The sequence below is a fragment of the Elgaria multicarinata genome, chromosome 1 (genome assembly GCF_023053635.1).
Source record: "Elgaria multicarinata webbii isolate HBS135686 ecotype San Diego chromosome 1, rElgMul1.1.pri, whole genome shotgun sequence".
Lineage (NCBI taxonomy): Eukaryota > Metazoa > Chordata > Lepidosauria > Squamata > Anguidae > Elgaria > Elgaria multicarinata.
The window spans coordinates 146,099,257-146,117,707 of NC_086171.1; the positions used below are offsets into that span (position 1 = coordinate 146,099,257).

The 18,451-nt window shown below is 43.8% G+C and overlaps 1 protein-coding gene across 1 annotated transcript in view; it reads right to left on the reverse strand.

Annotated features, from left to right (window-relative positions):
* ACOT11 (acyl-CoA thioesterase 11) overlaps positions 1–16,906 on the reverse strand; it is a 42,904-nt gene extending 25,998 nt beyond the window's left edge. The window contains exons 1-3 of the mRNA XM_063138591.1: positions 16,758–16,906; positions 10,833–10,902; positions 2,334–2,394 (exon numbers count right to left, since the gene is read on the reverse strand). Of these exons, the coding sequence (XP_062994661.1) occupies positions 2,334–2,394; positions 10,833–10,902; positions 16,758–16,887 (261 nt within the window). The 5' untranslated portion in view covers positions 16,888–16,906. The remainder of the gene's footprint in view (positions 1–2,333; positions 2,395–10,832; positions 10,903–16,757) is intronic.
* Positions 16,907–18,451: the final 1,545 nt, after the last annotated feature.

Consider the following 18,451-nt stretch of genomic DNA (forward strand, 5'->3'; position numbering starts at 1 on the left):
TGAAAACCAGACACCCCTCGGATCCAACTGCTGCCTTCTCCAACAACAGAAGCCAAGTTACAAACAAAAGGAGTGGGAATCAGGGTGCCTTTGGGCTTGGATAGGCTCTGTGAGTTGCTACAGAAAAGCAATTAAAATTAAGGGGGGCGTTGGGAGGAAGAAATATAACTGAAACCAGGGCTATGTACATTCCTGCATAATGGGGCCTTTGGCTTCCAGGGAACAGCAGTTTTTAGGTTTTCATTTTTATTTATTTTAAAAAGTTTCTAGCCCTTATTGTTGCATAGAAGATAATCTGGTGACTTGGAAACCATATCACATACAGGGCCCTGGCTTTGTGCATGGTGTCTCCACTTTCCTTCGGAAATGTTCACACACATTTTTAAAGATTCTGATTTTTAATTCCTTCCGCCGCCCCACAGCAAACATTGAACTGGTTAGCATGGCACGATAACCCACCGTGTGTTGACACCCTTGTTTGTTTCAGGGTGGCTTGTCGGAATGTCTGAACCCAGTGCAGTTTCCTCAGCATGGTTTGTTAACCACACACAAGCCATTCTAAAAACCCATGGCTTGTTGGTAGGTTGTTCATGTAAATTTACTCCTCTACTTCATTGCCTCCCTAGACAGGGATTCCTTTCCCCCACAACTTTGGGAAGATTTGTGCAAATTGAACATTATAGTTTTCACGATCAGGGAGATTTGCACAAAGGTTGTTTTTTTGCCACTGTTATCAGGCAACTCTGTAACCCTTTTGAAGAAACCATTCTGAAGCCATTGTGTTGTGTTTGGACATCACGACAAGCCACCCCAACGACAAGTCACCTTGAACAACCCAGCAACATGCAATGGGTTCTCAGGGTGGCTTGTGCATAGTTTAACAAATCATGCTGAAGCCACCCTGCTAGGTTCAAACAACACAACAAGTTACTCTGAAACAAACATGGCTCACAACCAACTGTAACTTATTACATTGTGCAAATCAGTCTGGAGGTCTTTTTCAAGAAGCTTTCATGTTCAGAAGTTAGAAGTTGTGGTTGCACCCCAATTATACAACTCCTTCCCAAGAGACATTCACCTGGACCCATATCTGTCACCTGTTAGGCAACTGTTGAAGTCTGTCCTGTTTACTCAAGTATTTAGTAGTGGGGTAGTTAAAGTTATATTATTTTGTTTTTATTTTGCAGTATTGTTCCTGTTTTTGTTAATTCCTGCTCTGAGAACTTTTCTACACAAGGCATTTATTGTGTGCTCTTCATTCCTTACTCATGGTTTGTTTGAGTTTTTTACGGGGTTTTAGACAACATTGTGAACCTCCACTTTCACTTCTGTTTTTTAAGATCACTTTCCCATTTCCTTTTAGAATGGGAAAAATGGAGTATTATTTCTGAAAATGAAAAAGAACAAATTTTCCTACTTGTAGAATTGTGTTATTCTGCTATAGCACAGCACCACCTAGAGGTTATGTGGCAGAAAAGCAGGAAAGGAAACGCTCTTTGTGTAGAGTTCAGATCTCAATTCTATGACGAAAAACAGAATATACAGAATGGATTAACAGCCTGGTATAGAAAAGCTCTGAGAATATACTTTTATGAGGTTTTGTTTTTATAATTCTCCTATTTCTTAGTACTGGCTGTTTAAAATTGCTTTTCTTACATACATTATTGGTTTTGTGATTTTTTTGCCTTATAAAGGAATAAAGTGTATAGATTGCATAAGTGCCCTGAATGTTATTTTTGCCATAAAAGTATGGTATAATTTTTAAAAGAAAATGAAATAAGATGCCATGCAAGCAAGCAGAGACAACCCACCCATCCTGTGGATAGCAGGAAGCTTTGCCTTTCACCTATGCTGGGGTCCTTAAGCAGTGTCTCACAAGACAGCGCTGTAGAAAATCTGGAAGTAAGCCTGGAACTTACATTTACTTCTACACAAGGCCTAAAAACATACCTTACCTAGGAACTGATTAAAATGGTTGGATGACGCTCTCACTGTGCCGTGGATTGTTGTATTACTACAGCAGGACTCTTAGTTCCTTTGCCTCTCCTTCTTCCTTAAAACAGGTCAATCTCATCTCTCGCCAAAAACATTTCAGCGACTTATCTTCCAAAAACAACTATTTCCCTCATCTACTCCAAGAACAGAATTTGGGGTCCATGTAGCACAGTACTGGTGAGGGGAGAGGTTGTTGCATTCATACTGGGGGCAAAGGTCATCATACGTAGAATGTCCAGCCATATCTGATAACAGCCACTGAAACGCAGACTTAAAAATAATAATAGGAATAGGAATAATAACAACACCTCCAAGACAGTGTGCTGAAGCATACAAACCTCCATGCTGGAGTTAAATGCTCGGTTCACTTTTGCTTTGATGTTGACAACCTGCCCGACACTAGGGATAGAAGAAGAAAAAGCCCAAGTAAGACGAAAACATTAAAATGCAATGGGTAAAACATCCTGTGGTTCTGATATGCATGAGATCTACCTGACTGGTAGGCATTGCTTTATAATACTGGTGTCATACTCTGCTTGTTATAACAGTTGCTGCTCAAATCAGTCCCACTGGCTGCCTGAAGGCCACACAGTCAGAATAATTCCTGAGGCCTGCAAGCTAGGTCACCTGGACAGTTCATGTACAGGTTGAGAGGCAGCTCTGAATAGACCTTGGCTAGAGATTTATGGGATGAAAATTATATGAATTTTTCCCCCAAGTCCCAGGTGGAAGACTTAGCAAGCCCAGACCTCGTGTAGTTTTCTGGTTCATCAGAAAGGGCACATAGATAAGATTTCATCCTTGGCTAAATACACATTTAATCATAGCTACTACTCAATAAAAGGAAAAGGAATGTGCAGTCCCTTCAAAAAGCTATCTGCCTGGGTTCAGAGATGTTAAGCTTTAATGCAAGTCGTCATGGGCAGTGGTGAACCTTCTGCCCCTTTCAGCTTCGTAGCACAGAAATCCAAATTGGGGAGGGGAGGGGCGGAACACAATGATCATGAAAAAAGGTGATGCAGGACGATTGAGACATTTCACTTCAACACAACCTGTTTGACTTTCATAAACTAACCCTAGATCAGCCCAGATTCAAGCGGTGGACATTTTTTAATACCACAAGATTGATACTGGGCAGTGAAGAATGGAGCCGCCCTGTTGCTATATGTTTAGTGAATGTGCATGACATGAACCCAGGCTTAAGCATCCCCAGGCTCATCCAGAACTCTATTTACGGTACATACCATGAAATCCTAAACATCTTAAGGCCAGTATAAAAATGTTTTAAATAATAAAGTAAAATAAATAGTGCAATTGCTGGTGAAACCCAAACTGATACAGTATAATACATACAGTATAAGACATACAGTATAATACTGCTAAGGACAAAAGGTGGGGCACAAATTGAATGACTGCTCCTTCAAATAACACATGTTTGGCAGAACATTAGCTATTGCTATATAAAAGGTAGGATGGGTTTTATAACAGAATCACCCTCACTCCGGTGCATCATGCACACATTGTATATGATAACAATGAACAGAATCACCAGATAAGCCATTTTTTAAAAAAAATACACACGTCTTCCTTTCATTGACTAAACTTGTAGAAATTACATGCAGACAACTTACTGATTTTGTAATGAAGGCACCTGACATGCAAAAGGAACAAAAATAAGATCAAGGACCAAATATGTGTCACGCTCTGTCAGGTTATTAAAGACTTTGTTTCATTTCGGAGGTGCATATTATTTAAATAGTGGAGTGAAGAGTTTACTGTTTGAATGAGTTTGCTTCGATACACATCCAACATAAGCTTTGCAGAGGCTCTCGGATCAGCCTCCTTCTGCTTGAGAGCCATCAGTAGTTTGGTGACAACTCTCAACTGGAAAGCACAGTCAATAAAACAAACCAGAAAGGGGGCCAGCAATAAAACTATTCAAGTGCTTGACTAGCTCTGCTATCCACAGTCAACATGCACTGGTGCAGGTCTTAGTAAATGGTGTGGATCTGTCTCGGTCCTCAAAGCACTTGTGCCAATTATAAAGGATGGCTGCCTCCTTAGAGCTCCATCACACCTGCACATTTGCCTTGGTTTACCCTCGAATTATCCGCCCTCATTTCCATAGTGTGGGAAAGCCTGATCAATTTACACCTTTGTGCTTTTATGTTTCATTCAACTTTACACCTCTCCTCTCCTGCGCACCAGCGTATCACTGTTCTTCTGTTGAGATGCTCATCCGCCCCCAGATCTCCTCCGTACCTCCCCTTACAGTTCATTGGTTGGTGGTAGTTGAACGCCACGCCTACCCTCACTTCATGGTTATTCCTTGTTGCCTAGGCTACACCGTTCCCCTCACCCTGCCTGGAGGCTTTGGAGTGTGAACATAGTAAAATCAGATGAAGGCTTACCTTTGAGTAAACACCATTGAACAGAGAGAGACTTACTTCTAAGTAAACATAAGTAAGACCTCAGAAGTAAGCATGGGGTTGCAGAGCACTTCTTTCCAGTTTGCTGTTTTAAGACTTAAAAAAGAAAGCTTCTGAATGACCACACTATTAAAAGTCAGCTATGCTTTAAGGTAGATTCCTGCAATGAGCAGGGGGGTTGGACTCGATGGCCTTGTAGGCCCCTTCCAACTCTACTATTCTATGATTCTACTCAGAAGAAAATCTCTCTCTATTCAATGGGGTTTACTCAAAGGTAAACATGCATCAGTATGAGTGGGATGTAAATGCAGTTGAAATCAATGGGATTTACTTTTGAGTAAGGGAATCAGCAGATCTGTAGTTTATGAACTTGAAGATGCACAGCTTCACATGATCAAAGGAATGGAAGATTGATCCTTCGCATTAGTGAACTACCTGGAAAAGGGTTTAAAGGGGGGATTTTAAAAATCATAAAAATCAAAGGATGACCCAATCTGATTTGGAAAGCTGAAAGCCTTCCTTACAAGCTATCACTGTGCCAATGTTGATCTCTTTATCTTTAAAAATGAGGGCACTGCTGGCAAGGCGGGTGCATTTTCCACCAAATGCCTGCTGGAGAAAAGGCACGCCCCTCTCCACCCCTTGAAAACACTCCTACAGAACACTGGATTGAAAATGATGGATGAAAATACACATTGAGAGTAGTGCTTTCCCCGAGCCAAAAAACAGCACTGGGGGGGGGGGGAGCGAGGTCAGGGCAGGACATGGACAATGTCATCTGAGTCCTTTGCACACAACCCACATTGACAGCGGGCTATAATGCTGGTATGATGGAGCCCTTAGTTTCAAGAAATCACTTCTGAAGAATTCTACCTAATACAAACCAAGTTCTTCCTACCAGGCTTTCCTGCAGCACAACCCTATGCATGTTTACTTCGAAGCAAGTCCCACTGTACTCAACAGAACTTACTCCTAGGAAAATGCACAAAGGATTTCAGCCATGATTCTTCCCTCTCTATGCTCTAGAGCCCTGTTTCTACCAAAATTTATAACAAGTATATACAATGTTTTTAAATTCACCTTTTGCATAATTTAGATTACTTACAGGGTTGGGGAAGCTATTTCTAGATTCTCTGTGCATGACCAGAGCGTTGCTCATTATCTCTGTACAATATTGCAGGACTGAGCTATATTTCCATCAGCTGAACACCCGGGAAATGCATTCCTATGGCACTAGGTAGAAACTCTTCAGCAACTGGGCTTCAGGTGAGTAGTTTGGATGAAGCTTTTAAAACTCCCACTTTGTACTTAGGAGTCTAAATGCGACTGACACAAAACAATTAGAATCCATGCACTTTTCAGAACCATTCTTAATCCTGGTACCTAACAGAATCCAAGACTATAGTCTCTCACCTTTACACACTCCTGATTTTGAGTTTGAACCAAGAATTGAAGAACTACTGGGGGGCTTAAGTCCTCCTAAGGGAACATTTGGATGTTTTAATCTTGGTCCTAAAGAAGATAATCTATTTTCTTTCCATTCAGTTTTAGAGCACTATGGGAGGGTGTTGGTGGAATCAAATCACTCCCATAAAATAAGTCTTTCATCAGGCAACCGTCTGTTTTCTAGAAGCCAGAAGAGCAGATGGAGAAAGCAACCCTTCATTTTTCACAGTTTTACTGTCATATGTGTGTGCGCGCGTGTGTGTGTGCGCTCACACACACACAGACAGCCCTGAAGAGTTACAGTTTGTTTTAGAGTCTAGAATCTAGATCCTTTCTGCAAGGTGTGAAAGGGAGTATTGTTAAGCTTTAAGAAGTGACTCTGAACAGGAAAAGCAGGCTAGTAGGTACATTCTAAACACTGTGTCAGTGAGGTTAATTAACACTAGTATCTCAGGACATCAGTGGGTTAGGAGATCAGCAATCTAGTCTATTGCTGTAAACACTAGTGCCACAAAGGCTCATACCAGACTTCGTTCTTCCCACATGTGTACCAGGGAGACTTTATGTGCAGCTGTCTAATACAAAGGGGTAGGAGGGAAAGAAAGCAGAAGTGGGGATGAAAAAGAAGTCACCCATCACAATAGAAAGGTAGATCTGCATTAAATAGCTTCTGTAGGATCCAAGAGCTTGCTATAAGATCTTTACATGTTTAATATCTAAACCACCAAGAAGTAACTATGTTCCTAACCAAATATGGGTTGCTGAATCCTGGATTGTCATAACGTGTGAACCTGCAAGTACCCAGAAGAGAACCTATGTTTTGTTGTTGGTCTGTCAACTCTGGGTTGTTTAAGCCATGAATTGTTACGTGCAAACCCAGAATCATGGGTTGTTCATGGATTGTTTCACCAGGCTGAAGAGGTGGTGGGCAAGAGTGATGGATAAAAAAACCCAGCTGCTCTACATACCAGTACTTCAGCGCCACAAAGGCATTTGGGATTCAGGGAGGGAGCGGGCAAAGAGGAGGGAATCAAACAACTCATGAACTGAAAAAACAATCTGTGCTAAGCATGATTTTCAGACAAATCATAGGTAAATTCTGGGTAAGGCAATAACTGCCATAATCTGGGTTGTTGTTACATGCAAACCAGTTCATGGTCTCCCGCGCTTCCATCTAAGCATGACATCATGCAACCAGTAGTGCAGGAAGCTCTTGGCAGCCTGGGATCAGTGTTGCACATTTTAAAGAAGCAGGGGCAGAAAAAAAAGTTACCACACCTCAATTTTAACCTATACAAAGGAGCTAGTGTATGGTGCAATGGATAAAAGAGTGAAGTATAGTGGACAGCATGCTGGATGTGAACCAGGTAGACCTGAGTTCAGCCATGGGCATCCATGGGCTAGGCACCATCTTCTGGTTTAATCTCCATCTCAGCTTTGTTATGAAGATAAAAATTTTGGAGGAGGGAGACTTTGTGTGCTACCCTGATTTTCCTGGGAAAAGACGAACAAAAATGTATGATAATTAAAAATCTTGAAGTGGTGGAATACACATGTTGCAGGTGTGAGAGCAGCTTACACATCTCACCTCTACAAGGACACCTCATTTTATGTAAGCTAGCTCTCTTATTCAAATGTAGCACTAGAAGTCTGATATGAGCTGCTATTCATTTTTCTATATGTGGGCCCTACTGTCAAAGTTCCTCAGACTTACGACAGAATCTCCTATGGTTATTCGGTCTGGCTTCAATTAGTCCAATACACCCAGGACTGGATGTACAAATTCAACCTCTTGAGGTTGCCTAATTGCATGAGAACATAATCCACACAAGATTTCTGCACCCCTTTATTTCACCTGAGCTGACTGGAAATAGATCTTCTCTCACTCAACTAGCCTTTAATTTCCTAACTTCGGAAAGAAATGGAGAAGGACTAGGAGTACATATCATTTTCAATCTCCCCAGCAGGATTTGGCATATCATGGCATATTGTCTAGACATTTCGTTATCACTACACCTGGAGTACCCCACTCCCATATGGACCTGCCTGAGACCAGTATCAGGGTCCTCCCCCTTTGGGGGTTGAGGCAAGTGGAGCCCAAAGATTTGGCACCCAAACTCGAGAACGCCCTCCTCAGAGTTGCTCTCCTGGCACCAAACTGAAAGCCTTTTTGGTGCTGCATGAAGACCTGTACGTTTGCCTAGACTTTTCATCATTTTGTTTTGTAGTTTCCTGTTTTAATTACTGATGTTGTGCTGCATTTTTACTACGGCTTATACTGAACGGTATCTTTTATTCTTTTAATTTATTTGAAAGCTATTCTGAGACCCCTTTGGGCTGAAGTAGGAGAGTATATATACCTTAAGATAAATAAAAGATCCCCAAAGAAGGGAGTGCGTAGTTTCTCTAGAGATTTGAAAGGTCTGCCCAGTGCACCAGGGTTCCTCAAAGGAATGTCTCAGCCACATTCTGGCAAGTTCCATAGCCCGAATACCAGGGGTAGTCAATATGATGCCCTCCAGATACTTTGGACTACAACTCCCATATCCCTTACCATTAGCCATGCTGGCTGTGGCTTCTGGGAGTTGTAGTCCAAACATCTGGAGGGTACCGGATTGCTTACCCCTGCCATAGACAGCCCTACAGCACAGAAGATACTAAGCCATAAGTGGTCGGGGTTACTTTCTTCCTATGTGTAAAAGACACAGAAGTCCCAGGACTCCACAGCATCACACTACCAGTAGGGCTGTTGTTTAGGGGACAGCCCTTTTAAGCATCCAGACATTTGCTGAGTGAGGGCATCCAGGTACCTATTCTGCAACAAAAGGCGTGCTTGTGGTTAATTGGGACAACATCATTCACTATCTTGAGCCAAGCACATGATTAATAAATCCAACTATTTAAAAGAATCAAGATGACTGCTGAAATGGACCATAACTGTGTTTTGTTTTGTTTTTAAAGGCAAACTCCTAAATTCACATTTTTTTCCAATAGCTTTCTCAAGACAAGGACAAAGCCAAACCCATCTGCCAGAAAAGGGCCTTAGAGCTTTTGCGTACCTCCCTATGAAAAGGAGTCTACTGCATGCTGTATCCTTCACTACCGCTTGAAAAGAGTTTTATAAGTTTTGAAAACAAATAGATAAGCTACACATCTTGGATTTACCCTAATCCTATCATGGCATTTGTGTAGACCACGAAATAGATCAAAATACTCACAAATGAGGGGTTGGCAGAAATTAAGCATGGATGTTATTTCCAGAAAATATCATAGAATCATAGAATCATAGAATAGTAGAGTTGAAAGGGGACTATAAGGCCACTGAGTCCAATCCCCTGCTCAAGCTATGTGCCTAAGCTATGTGCTGAAGCCTACCTATAAAAGTGAAAACAACTATGCTTTCCAAAATACACAGCTATTTTATAAACTGCTACAATTCACCTAAGAATTGCAAACTCTGCCATTACTCAAAACAAGAATTAAAGGCCACTTTAAATCCCAGAGATCTAGTGCCCTCATTTACACTACGTAGGGGCCTCTGCATGAAAGTGTGTGCCATGCTGGTGCCTCTGATGTCCAGAGTGACTGCACACATGAATTTTCAAAGGCAGCCCCACGTATAACGCATTGCAGTAATCCAAGCGAGAGCTTATCAGAGCATGGATAACTGTAGCTAGGCTATCTCCATCCAGATAAGGGCGTAGTTGGTATATCAACCTAAGCTGATAAAAGGTGCTCTTTGCCACTGAGTTCACCTGTGCCTCAAGTGACAGTTCTGGATCCAAGAGCACCCCCAAACTACGGACCCGATCCTTTAGGGAGAGTGCAACCCCGGCCAGGAAAGGGCAAACATCACCTCGCCGGACAGATGAACCACCCGCTAACAGTACCTCCGTCTTGTCTGGACTGAGTCTCAGTTTATTAGCCCTCATCCAGTCCATTACCGTGCCCAGGCACTGGTTTAGAACAGTCACTGCCTCACCTGGGTTTCATGAAAAGGAAAGGTAGAGCTGGGTATCATCCGCATATTGATGACACCTCAGTCCACATCTCCGGATAACCTCCCCCAGCGGCTTCATGTATATGTTAAACAGCATAGGGGATAAGATAGAGCCCTGTGGAACCCCATGGCTTAGGAGCCACGGCACAGAGCAATAATCCCCCAGCACCACCTTCTGGAATCGGCCATCCAAGTAGGAGCGGAACCACTGCAACGCAGTGCCTCCAACTCCCAGCTCAGACAACCTATCCAGAAGGATACCATGGTCGATGGTATCGAAGGCCGCTGAGAGGTCCAGGAGAACCAACAGGGTCGCACTCCCCCTGTCTCTCTCCCGGCAGAGGTCATCCCACAGGGCGACCAAGGCAGTTTCCATTCCAAAACCGGGCCTGAAACCCGATTGAAATGGATCTAGATAATCTGTCTCATTCAAGAGTGCCTGGAGTTGCCCTGCAACCACCCGCTCAAGCACCTTGCCCAAATGCTCCTTTTATTCTTGGAATGTATGCAACCCACTCCCAAAATGGACCCTGGTATTCAAAACAGGTCGCCTAGACTGAGCTTTGACTCCAATTAAGCCCTGTATACGGGATAAGTCTATTCGCATCAAGCAGAGTGTCAAGGAAACTGAAACACACTCCAGGCCTTCACCATTCGCACGGCGTCCTTTGTTAAGAACACACACAAAACGCCACCCCAGTTGTCATGTTTTGTGATGCCGGCAGGACACAGCACAGCTGAAATGCCCCTTAGCTTACCTGATAGGTCGGACCCATGAATTCTCCCCAATATTTTGCATTGGCTGCACTGGTTGAGAAATAGGGGAATTTAACCAAACTCTAACGAGCTAATTAACATGGCACAAATTTGTACTTCTTCTGCATTTGCTGAAGGCACATGAAAAAAAAATCCATTTAAAAATCCAGTTTAAACTGCAAACGACAAGGAAGTGAGGCAGTTACCTAATTGTGTGCTCAAAATAGATATCATCCACCGAAGCCGTGACGCAGGGGCAGCCAGCATGCCTCTCGGCTGAAAAGGCAAACAAACCACATTAGCTATGTACATCATTGCACCAAACAGGGCTCTTTCTGTTCACAGTAATTACAGTTAAAGGCTTAGAATGGAAACAAAAAAAACTTTATTTGCAGGAACAAAATCTGCACCGCAGTAGAATGCACGCAAGCAACAAGAGTCCAATGAGCCCGTTACGTAAAGTAGCACAGTCAAGAGTAGCCCCCACATGCAGGACTGGGAAGAATTCCCAGGCATGCGATCGCACCGTTGGCTAAAAAACATAGGAATCAGAAACGTTTTCAGCTCTTTGCGAGGCTGGCTCCTAATGACTCAGTGTCGGTTCTTGGGCATTTGAAACATTTTCCTTTATCTAAAAGCCATTCATCTCTTCTAACATAGTGATGATCGAGCTATTCCTATTAGTATTGCTATCTTACTAGCTCTCGTTTTATTTAAGGTCATCTTTTTTCCCCTCCCCTTTACAGCCAGCTGCATAAACAGAATCATAAAAGGCGTTATATGAGGATATGGCCTTATTGATACCTTTCTTTTGCAGCAGGATGTTGGAGCAGATCAGGTATGGATTATAACAGGGCCATAAATTGTAATCAGTTTACTTGACAGATTAAATCAACCAAGGCCGTTTCTACAACTGCCTTTTTCCCGGGATCGTCCTGGGATCATCCCTGTGCATCCAAATGACACACAGGGGATCGCGGGATCAGGCAGGGACGATTCCTCCATTTTCCTGGGATAATCCTTAGGTGTAGGAAGGGTCTAGATCTTTAATTGGTTAAACAACCATGGGGGTCAATTTTAGTTAGCTATGTCAGCGTTTATTTGGTGGGGCCAAGCGAAGCTTCCATAGGTACAGGAGAGCTCCTCGCTTCAGAAATTATGCTAAACAGGGCAAGAGTGGGACAGGAGGAGCAGTGCAACTTTGGGGGTGCAGATCAATGCATGGCTCCACTGCTCTTTTCACCGCAATTCCTTTGTTCATGTGAAAAATGCATGAATTGGACCTAAGACCCAAACAGGAGGAGAAGCTCTGCTTCCTTGACCTCTGCAGCAACCCAGATGCTAGCAGTCAGGATCATCTTTTTAGGCACAAGAAACACTTGGATCACTTAATTAAAAACTCCTTAGAGTAATTAAACACGAGCATTGCCCAAGCTCTGGCCAGAGATGCAAGTATTGAAAAACTGCTTAAGGATGCATGACTGGCTGGGGAATGATAGGAGAGCAGGGCTTTTTCGCTCTCTATCAAAACATGCATAGGATTGTGCCTTAAAATTTGGGAACCGTGATTGCAGTGCTATCAAATTCAACATATATGTGAGTGGGAAACTGCAAAAAAAGACAAAAACAGTCATGGGTAATCTGAGAAGTTAATCTGGGAAGAAGAGATTTCTAAAATAAAAATAAAAATGAAGGATTTTGTTAAAATGAAGCTGAAGGGAGATGTCTGGTGGGACAAGATAGTGTGGAGGTTATTTATTTATGTATTATTATTGCATTTATATCCCGCCTTTTTTCCTGCAAGGAACCCAAGGCAGCGTAAATGGAACAAGAGTAACTGATAAAAGTCCTGGAGTTAAATCGAATTAGAGGTTAAAATGAGCTGTAGTTTGTCTGCTGCCGAAAGAAGAAGAAGAAATTGGCCAGTTTGCAGTCATGCCCAGCAGATGCCTTGGGAGACCCAGTGCAGAGCAAGGGATCCTCACAGGTCCCTATACTTCTGCTTCTGATATCTGCTTGCCTGTTTATTAATGCAGATATTTTATTTATTTATTTATTTATTTATTTATTTATTTATTATTGCATTTACATCCCACCTTTTTTCCTCCAAAGAACCCAAGGGGGTGTACATAATTCTCCTCCTCTCCATGTTATCCTCACAACAACCCTGTGTGGTGGGTTGGGCTGAGAGTCTGTGACTGGCCCAAAGTCATCCAGTGGATTTCCATGGCCGAGTGGGGACTAGAACCCGGATCTCCCGAATCCCAGTCCGACACTCTAGCCACTACACCACACTGGCTCTAAAACCACAAAGAGAGCTTCTCAGATAAAGGGGACGTCACAATTAGAAGGGTACAAAAAAATCCAAAGGTGAGCCAGTATGGTTAAGCAGTGGTGTCAAGGAAACCATAAACAGCAAGGCAGTTTCCTTAAATGAGCACTCATTCCGGCAAAACAAAAACAAGTTGGTAAGGCAAGCAGAGAAAGAATATAAAGAGCAAACGAACAGAGGCAGGCAAACAGAACTGCAAATGTTTCTTTTGTGGGAAAGCACAGCAAACAGTTTGACAAGAATACAGGTAGACTGAAGAGAAGCTAATGGCATTCGTTGCATCAGTCTTCCGAGTGAAAGCTACTTGAGAAATGCCCACTGGCTCCCACATTGTTTTGGGGACAGCATCCAAGGAGCTACATCAAATAGAGGCAGATGGCATTCATGTTCTTTAAAAATTCAAGTGTGAAATTGCTGAACTTTTAACAAAAGATGCAATTTATCATTAAAAAACAGCCTCCTTACCAGAGGACTGGAGGGAGGCCAATGTAACACAAATTTTCAGATCCAGAGGGAAGCCAGGAAATTAGAGATCTATCACCCCAACTTCTGTTCCAGGCACACTGATAGAAAGCATGACTAAAGCAAGAATTTTTTAGCAGGATGAATCACTATAGCTTCTAAAAAGGTAACTTCTAAACAATAATTTCAGAGTGAGAACAAGCAAGTAGAGAGGTGTGATACAGTACACATTATATATTTGGACTTTCAAAATGCTTTGACGAAGTCCCTCATGAAAGGGTCCTAAACTTAAGAATATTTTGACCAGTACTATTTATCTTGTTCACAAATTAGCTGGAATCAGGGGAGAACAGTGGAGTAGCCCGGTTTAAGTAACACTAAGGATGCTTCTAGCAAGATGGAGGCTTCCTAGTGCTACCAGTCAAAATGCATCGTTTGGCTAATCTGTTTTCCCTCCTTAACTGAACTTTTTGTGGTAAGGTTGGGTGGAGGGGGGGGAGATGGGAAAAGCAGTGGAAAACACACGAGGGAGGGTTACAAATGGAAGACGATGTCTCGATCCCCTCTAGAATCCCATGAATGAGGCAGGGTGATTGCAGAATTTTAAAAAATCTTGTCTGGAAGCACCCTGAATCAGGATGGTAAAAACAAACAAGTGAGCTGTGAAGAGCTCCAAAAGGTTCTCGCCAAACTGGTTGAACAGGCAATAAGTTGGCAAATGTGGTTAATTATAAACAAGTATAAAACAATGCCCGTGGGGGTGGGGAACACGGACTCAGTAAATACGCCAATGGGGTTTGTGCTGACGGCCCATCCAGGCAACTTGAGAGCTTGTCACGGGGGATAACTCAATGAAAACATTAACTCAGTGTGCAGAGGCAATGAAAGAAGCAAAAGGCAAATTCAATTTGGGAATATTAAGACGCATGATTGAAAAAAGAAACTGCAACCACCTTAATAATAATCTATGTTGCAGCCATATTTGGAATATTGTGTACAGTTTTGATGTTCTATCTCAAAAAGCGGATCATAGAGCACGAAAGTATGCAGAAAAGTGAAATCTTTTTTTTATGAGAAATGGCAAGAGTGTTACTTGTCATTTTCCTCCCTAAAAAAAACCTGGGGAGACAATGACAGAGGTTTATAAAAAATATGCATGTGAGGGGGGGAAAGTAGATAATTTTTTCTCCAATGAAACTGATGGCCAATATGTTCAGAGCAGACAAGGAGTACTATTTCACAAAACACACAAGGCAGTATCCAGTGATGGCAGTTTACCAGCACTGATCAGGTTCCCAGTGCAAGCAGTGGTTGCAGCAACCCCAGAAACGAGCTCAAAGTTGCTTAGAGCACTTTTAAACATTCAGAGAGGGTAGATCTATCAACAGCTATTCACTAGGGCTGCTAAGCGGAACCTCTGCAGCCAAAGGTACTTTACTTCTGAATAGCAAAGGCTGGGGACATACAGGCTGCTTCTATTTATTTATTTATTTATTTATTACATTTTTATACCGCCCAATAGCCGAAGCTCTCTGGGCGGTTCACAAAAATTCTAGATGGAGGGTTCCTAGCGCTCCTAATCAGAAGGCATTGTACAGCATTCCACCTTTTTTGTCAGTTTTCCCTTGGTAAGAATAAAGACTGAAGAAGTGGTAAGAAAGCTTCGGAGGGCTACGTGGAAAACACAGGGAGATTGCAAATGGAAGGCAGCAGTTGACCGTGATGTCTGGACTTACTGCCCTCACCCCAGTAAAATTCCATGCATGAGGCACAGGCAGTGACAAGATAAAAGCCATGTCTGGAAGCATCCACAAGGAAGGACTCGTCGCCTCCATCTCCCATTTGTATGCTCCCTGGAAGCATCTGTCTGGCTACTGCTGGAAAATAAGATGGCGGATTAGATGGACCCTAGTTCTGATCCAGGAAGGCTACTCTTACGTGCTTATGGATTGTGCAGATTGATCTGTTGAGGCCTGGTGGGTGGACATTCCTGACACTGCTGTAGAGGACTTGACTAGATAGCACTCAGACCTTCCTAGCCTATGACTATATAAAGATACGAGCTAGGCAAGCATAATTGGAATAAACTCTTCTCATCAACCTCTCGAGTCAGTCCACTTTCAGAATGCAAGCTCCTAAGTAGTCCTTAAAGCAATGGTGTCAAAGTCCTTAAAGCAAGATGCCTAGAAAAGAAATAAACTGAACTCGGTATTTATGGCTGGCTCAAGACCTCTTTGCTGCCTGAAGCAAAGGATACAAAAATGGCACCACTGGCATTCCTTGGAGAGAAGCTAACCAGACTGGCAGCTGAACCAGTGCTGACTGCCTTCTCCGCTCCTGACTTGTGTCTACCGAGTGATTTGCATAAGATTGGCAAGGGTTGCCCACTGCCATAGCAACAGCAAAAAGGATACACATACCACAGGTATGGTGCTGAAACTAGGGGTGCTTCCAGACAGAGGGCTCCTAGCGCTACCAAGCAAAAGATATTGTGCAGCTATTATGATCTGTCTTCCTTAATGGATTTGCTTGTGCAGGGAAAGAATGAAGAAGTGTCCGGAAACCAGTTACAACTGGAAGACGACGAGCCTTTCTACGCGAGGCTTTTATTGTGCACTCATGATTGTTCACTCACAGTAGTTTGTGGGTCCTATACACGACATTGTCAGCCTCCGGGGCTTCTTCCCTTCTTTACAACCATTTCCAAGGCTATTTTTACATTGAAGAAAGTGTGGTATTATTTATAAATGGTGGAAAGACTCTCCTGTAATTGCGCAATTCCACTATACCACAGCACCATGTAGTGGTTGTGTAATAGAACATAGAGAAACGCAGAGAAAGAAAAACTTCCAGAAAAAAAAGTAGGTGTAGCCCATCTTAATCCTGCAAATAACCTGGGAGCAAAAGGTGTGAGTTAAAAGCCACATGTACGAAAGGCCAGCATCATGTGGACCCTCCCTCTCTCAAATTCCATGAAAGAGGCAACAAAACACCCTAAGAAAGCTGGTTGTTTGAAAGAGCTGTGAGCTTGCTTCTCCTATGGGGAACACTCTGATCTTTTCTAGCGCCTGAAGCCTTCCCACCCCGGGCTCTCCATCGAAAGGCCGAGGAGGAGCGGCAGGTCCGGTGCGGCAGCAACTTGCTCGATCCACCTTAAGACCTGAACCGGTTTAAGCCACATGCGCGCGCACACGCATACACACACACACACACACACACACGCTCGCGTTTGGATTCAGCCGAGGGAAGGTTGCCAAGAAACAAACCCTCCCCCCTTCCCTGCCTGCCTGCCTTTCCCTGCCCCTCCCCGTGCCCAAGGCAGTCCGCGGCGTCTTACCGGAAAGGCAGGCGGCCGTGTCGATCCATTTCAGGAGCTGCCCAATGCTGAGCTCTCCGCGGTGGTTGGTGTGGCAGGGCTGCACCATCTGACTCATCTGAACCTCGGTGGCGTTCCGGTAATGCTCCATGGCGCGCCGCTGGCGGGGACCGGCCTCCGAGGGAGTCGAGTGTGGTGCTGCCGCCGCCGCCGCCGCGGGGCTCTGTGATCCGCGCGTGGGGGAGGGGAGAGCAGATCGGGTCGGGGGAGAAAGAGAGAACAAAGCGTCAAGTCACTCTGGGTAGAAAACAAGCCGCTGAGCGAAAGGGGCCCGGCCTGCGCTTCGTCTTGCATTCATTCTTCATCCCCATTTTTCTCCCCGTCCCAAGCTGTGCAGCGCCCTTAAACACGCGCGAGCGCTGCGCCCTTTAGAATAGGGTCCCTTTGGGTCTCACCAAAAAATAAGTCTAGGAAGCCCACAATTTGGGGAGGGGGTGGCTGAGGCAGGCTTTTTTTAGGCTCCCCACAACCATCCCACCCACCCCACACACAAACGCTTCATTAATTACAAGCAAAGAAATTTATTTTCCACGGAAAGCTCCCTTACGTCTGGAGGTAAATTCAAGGCCCTCCTCAAGATTTTGCAGGCGCAGATGGCAAGAAAGCGTCGAGACGCTGATACCGGCTTGAAGAGGGCTACATATTTAATTAATCTAGGCAGCCTTCCCCAACGTCGTGACCTCCAGATGCGTTGGACTACAACTCCCAGCTGGCTGGAGGATACTGAGAGTTGTAGTCCAACGCATCTGGAGGTCAACGCGCGCGCGCGCGCACACACACACACACTGCATAATCTGCACAAAGACACCACAAACACATGCAGATTCCAAGTTTACAAATCCCAGGGTGAATTTGCCCAAAGGTAAAACGAATAGAAACTGGAAGCCAGAGCATGTTCAGGAATTTTTGCTGTAGGTGTGCAAGGAATGAAAGAGGGCAGGACAGCAAGAATGGCCAATGCTATTCCTCTGACTAACATTATCCTGCCCTCTTGAGAATCCCACAAAGAGAGGCAGAATCAAAGCTAATCTTAATCCAAGCAAATACTTGCCTGAACTGGCTGGTTCTGGGTTTGGAGATTTTCAGGCTGGCCTCCGCTGGCTGCCTCCCCATGAAAGCACTGTACATAATGCCTGATTATCCACTTGGGATAACTCAGGTTTTTTCAAATACCAGTAGCTGTACAAGAGGCGTCATCTAAAACTACTGAAAAACAAATATTACTGAAATGCATTAACTCCCACAGAGATAGCATAATTTTGATGCTATGTGACTTTCATTTGCAACGTCCTAAGATCAAAATCCAATGTTATATGAGCAGACTCACACTTGTGCAGTGGGAATTTTCCCCTCTTCTTCCCTATAACCCCCACCTCCATGTCTCCTCCAGAGGGCCCGTGAATACTCTGGAGCAGATTTGAGTAGTGCGGGGTAGGAAGGCTACAGTGGGGAAAGGGAAATTTGATCTACCAAAGGGGGCCCATTCTACTGATGAGAGGACACCACTGAATACAACTGCAAGATAGCCTTGCTGCTCTTCATTTCTTTTATTTATTTATTTATTTCATTTTTATACCGCCCAATAGCCGAAGCTCTACTGGCAAGGGGGAGGGGCGTTCTTAAGCTAAAATAATAAGGTAGGGCAAGCACTTTTA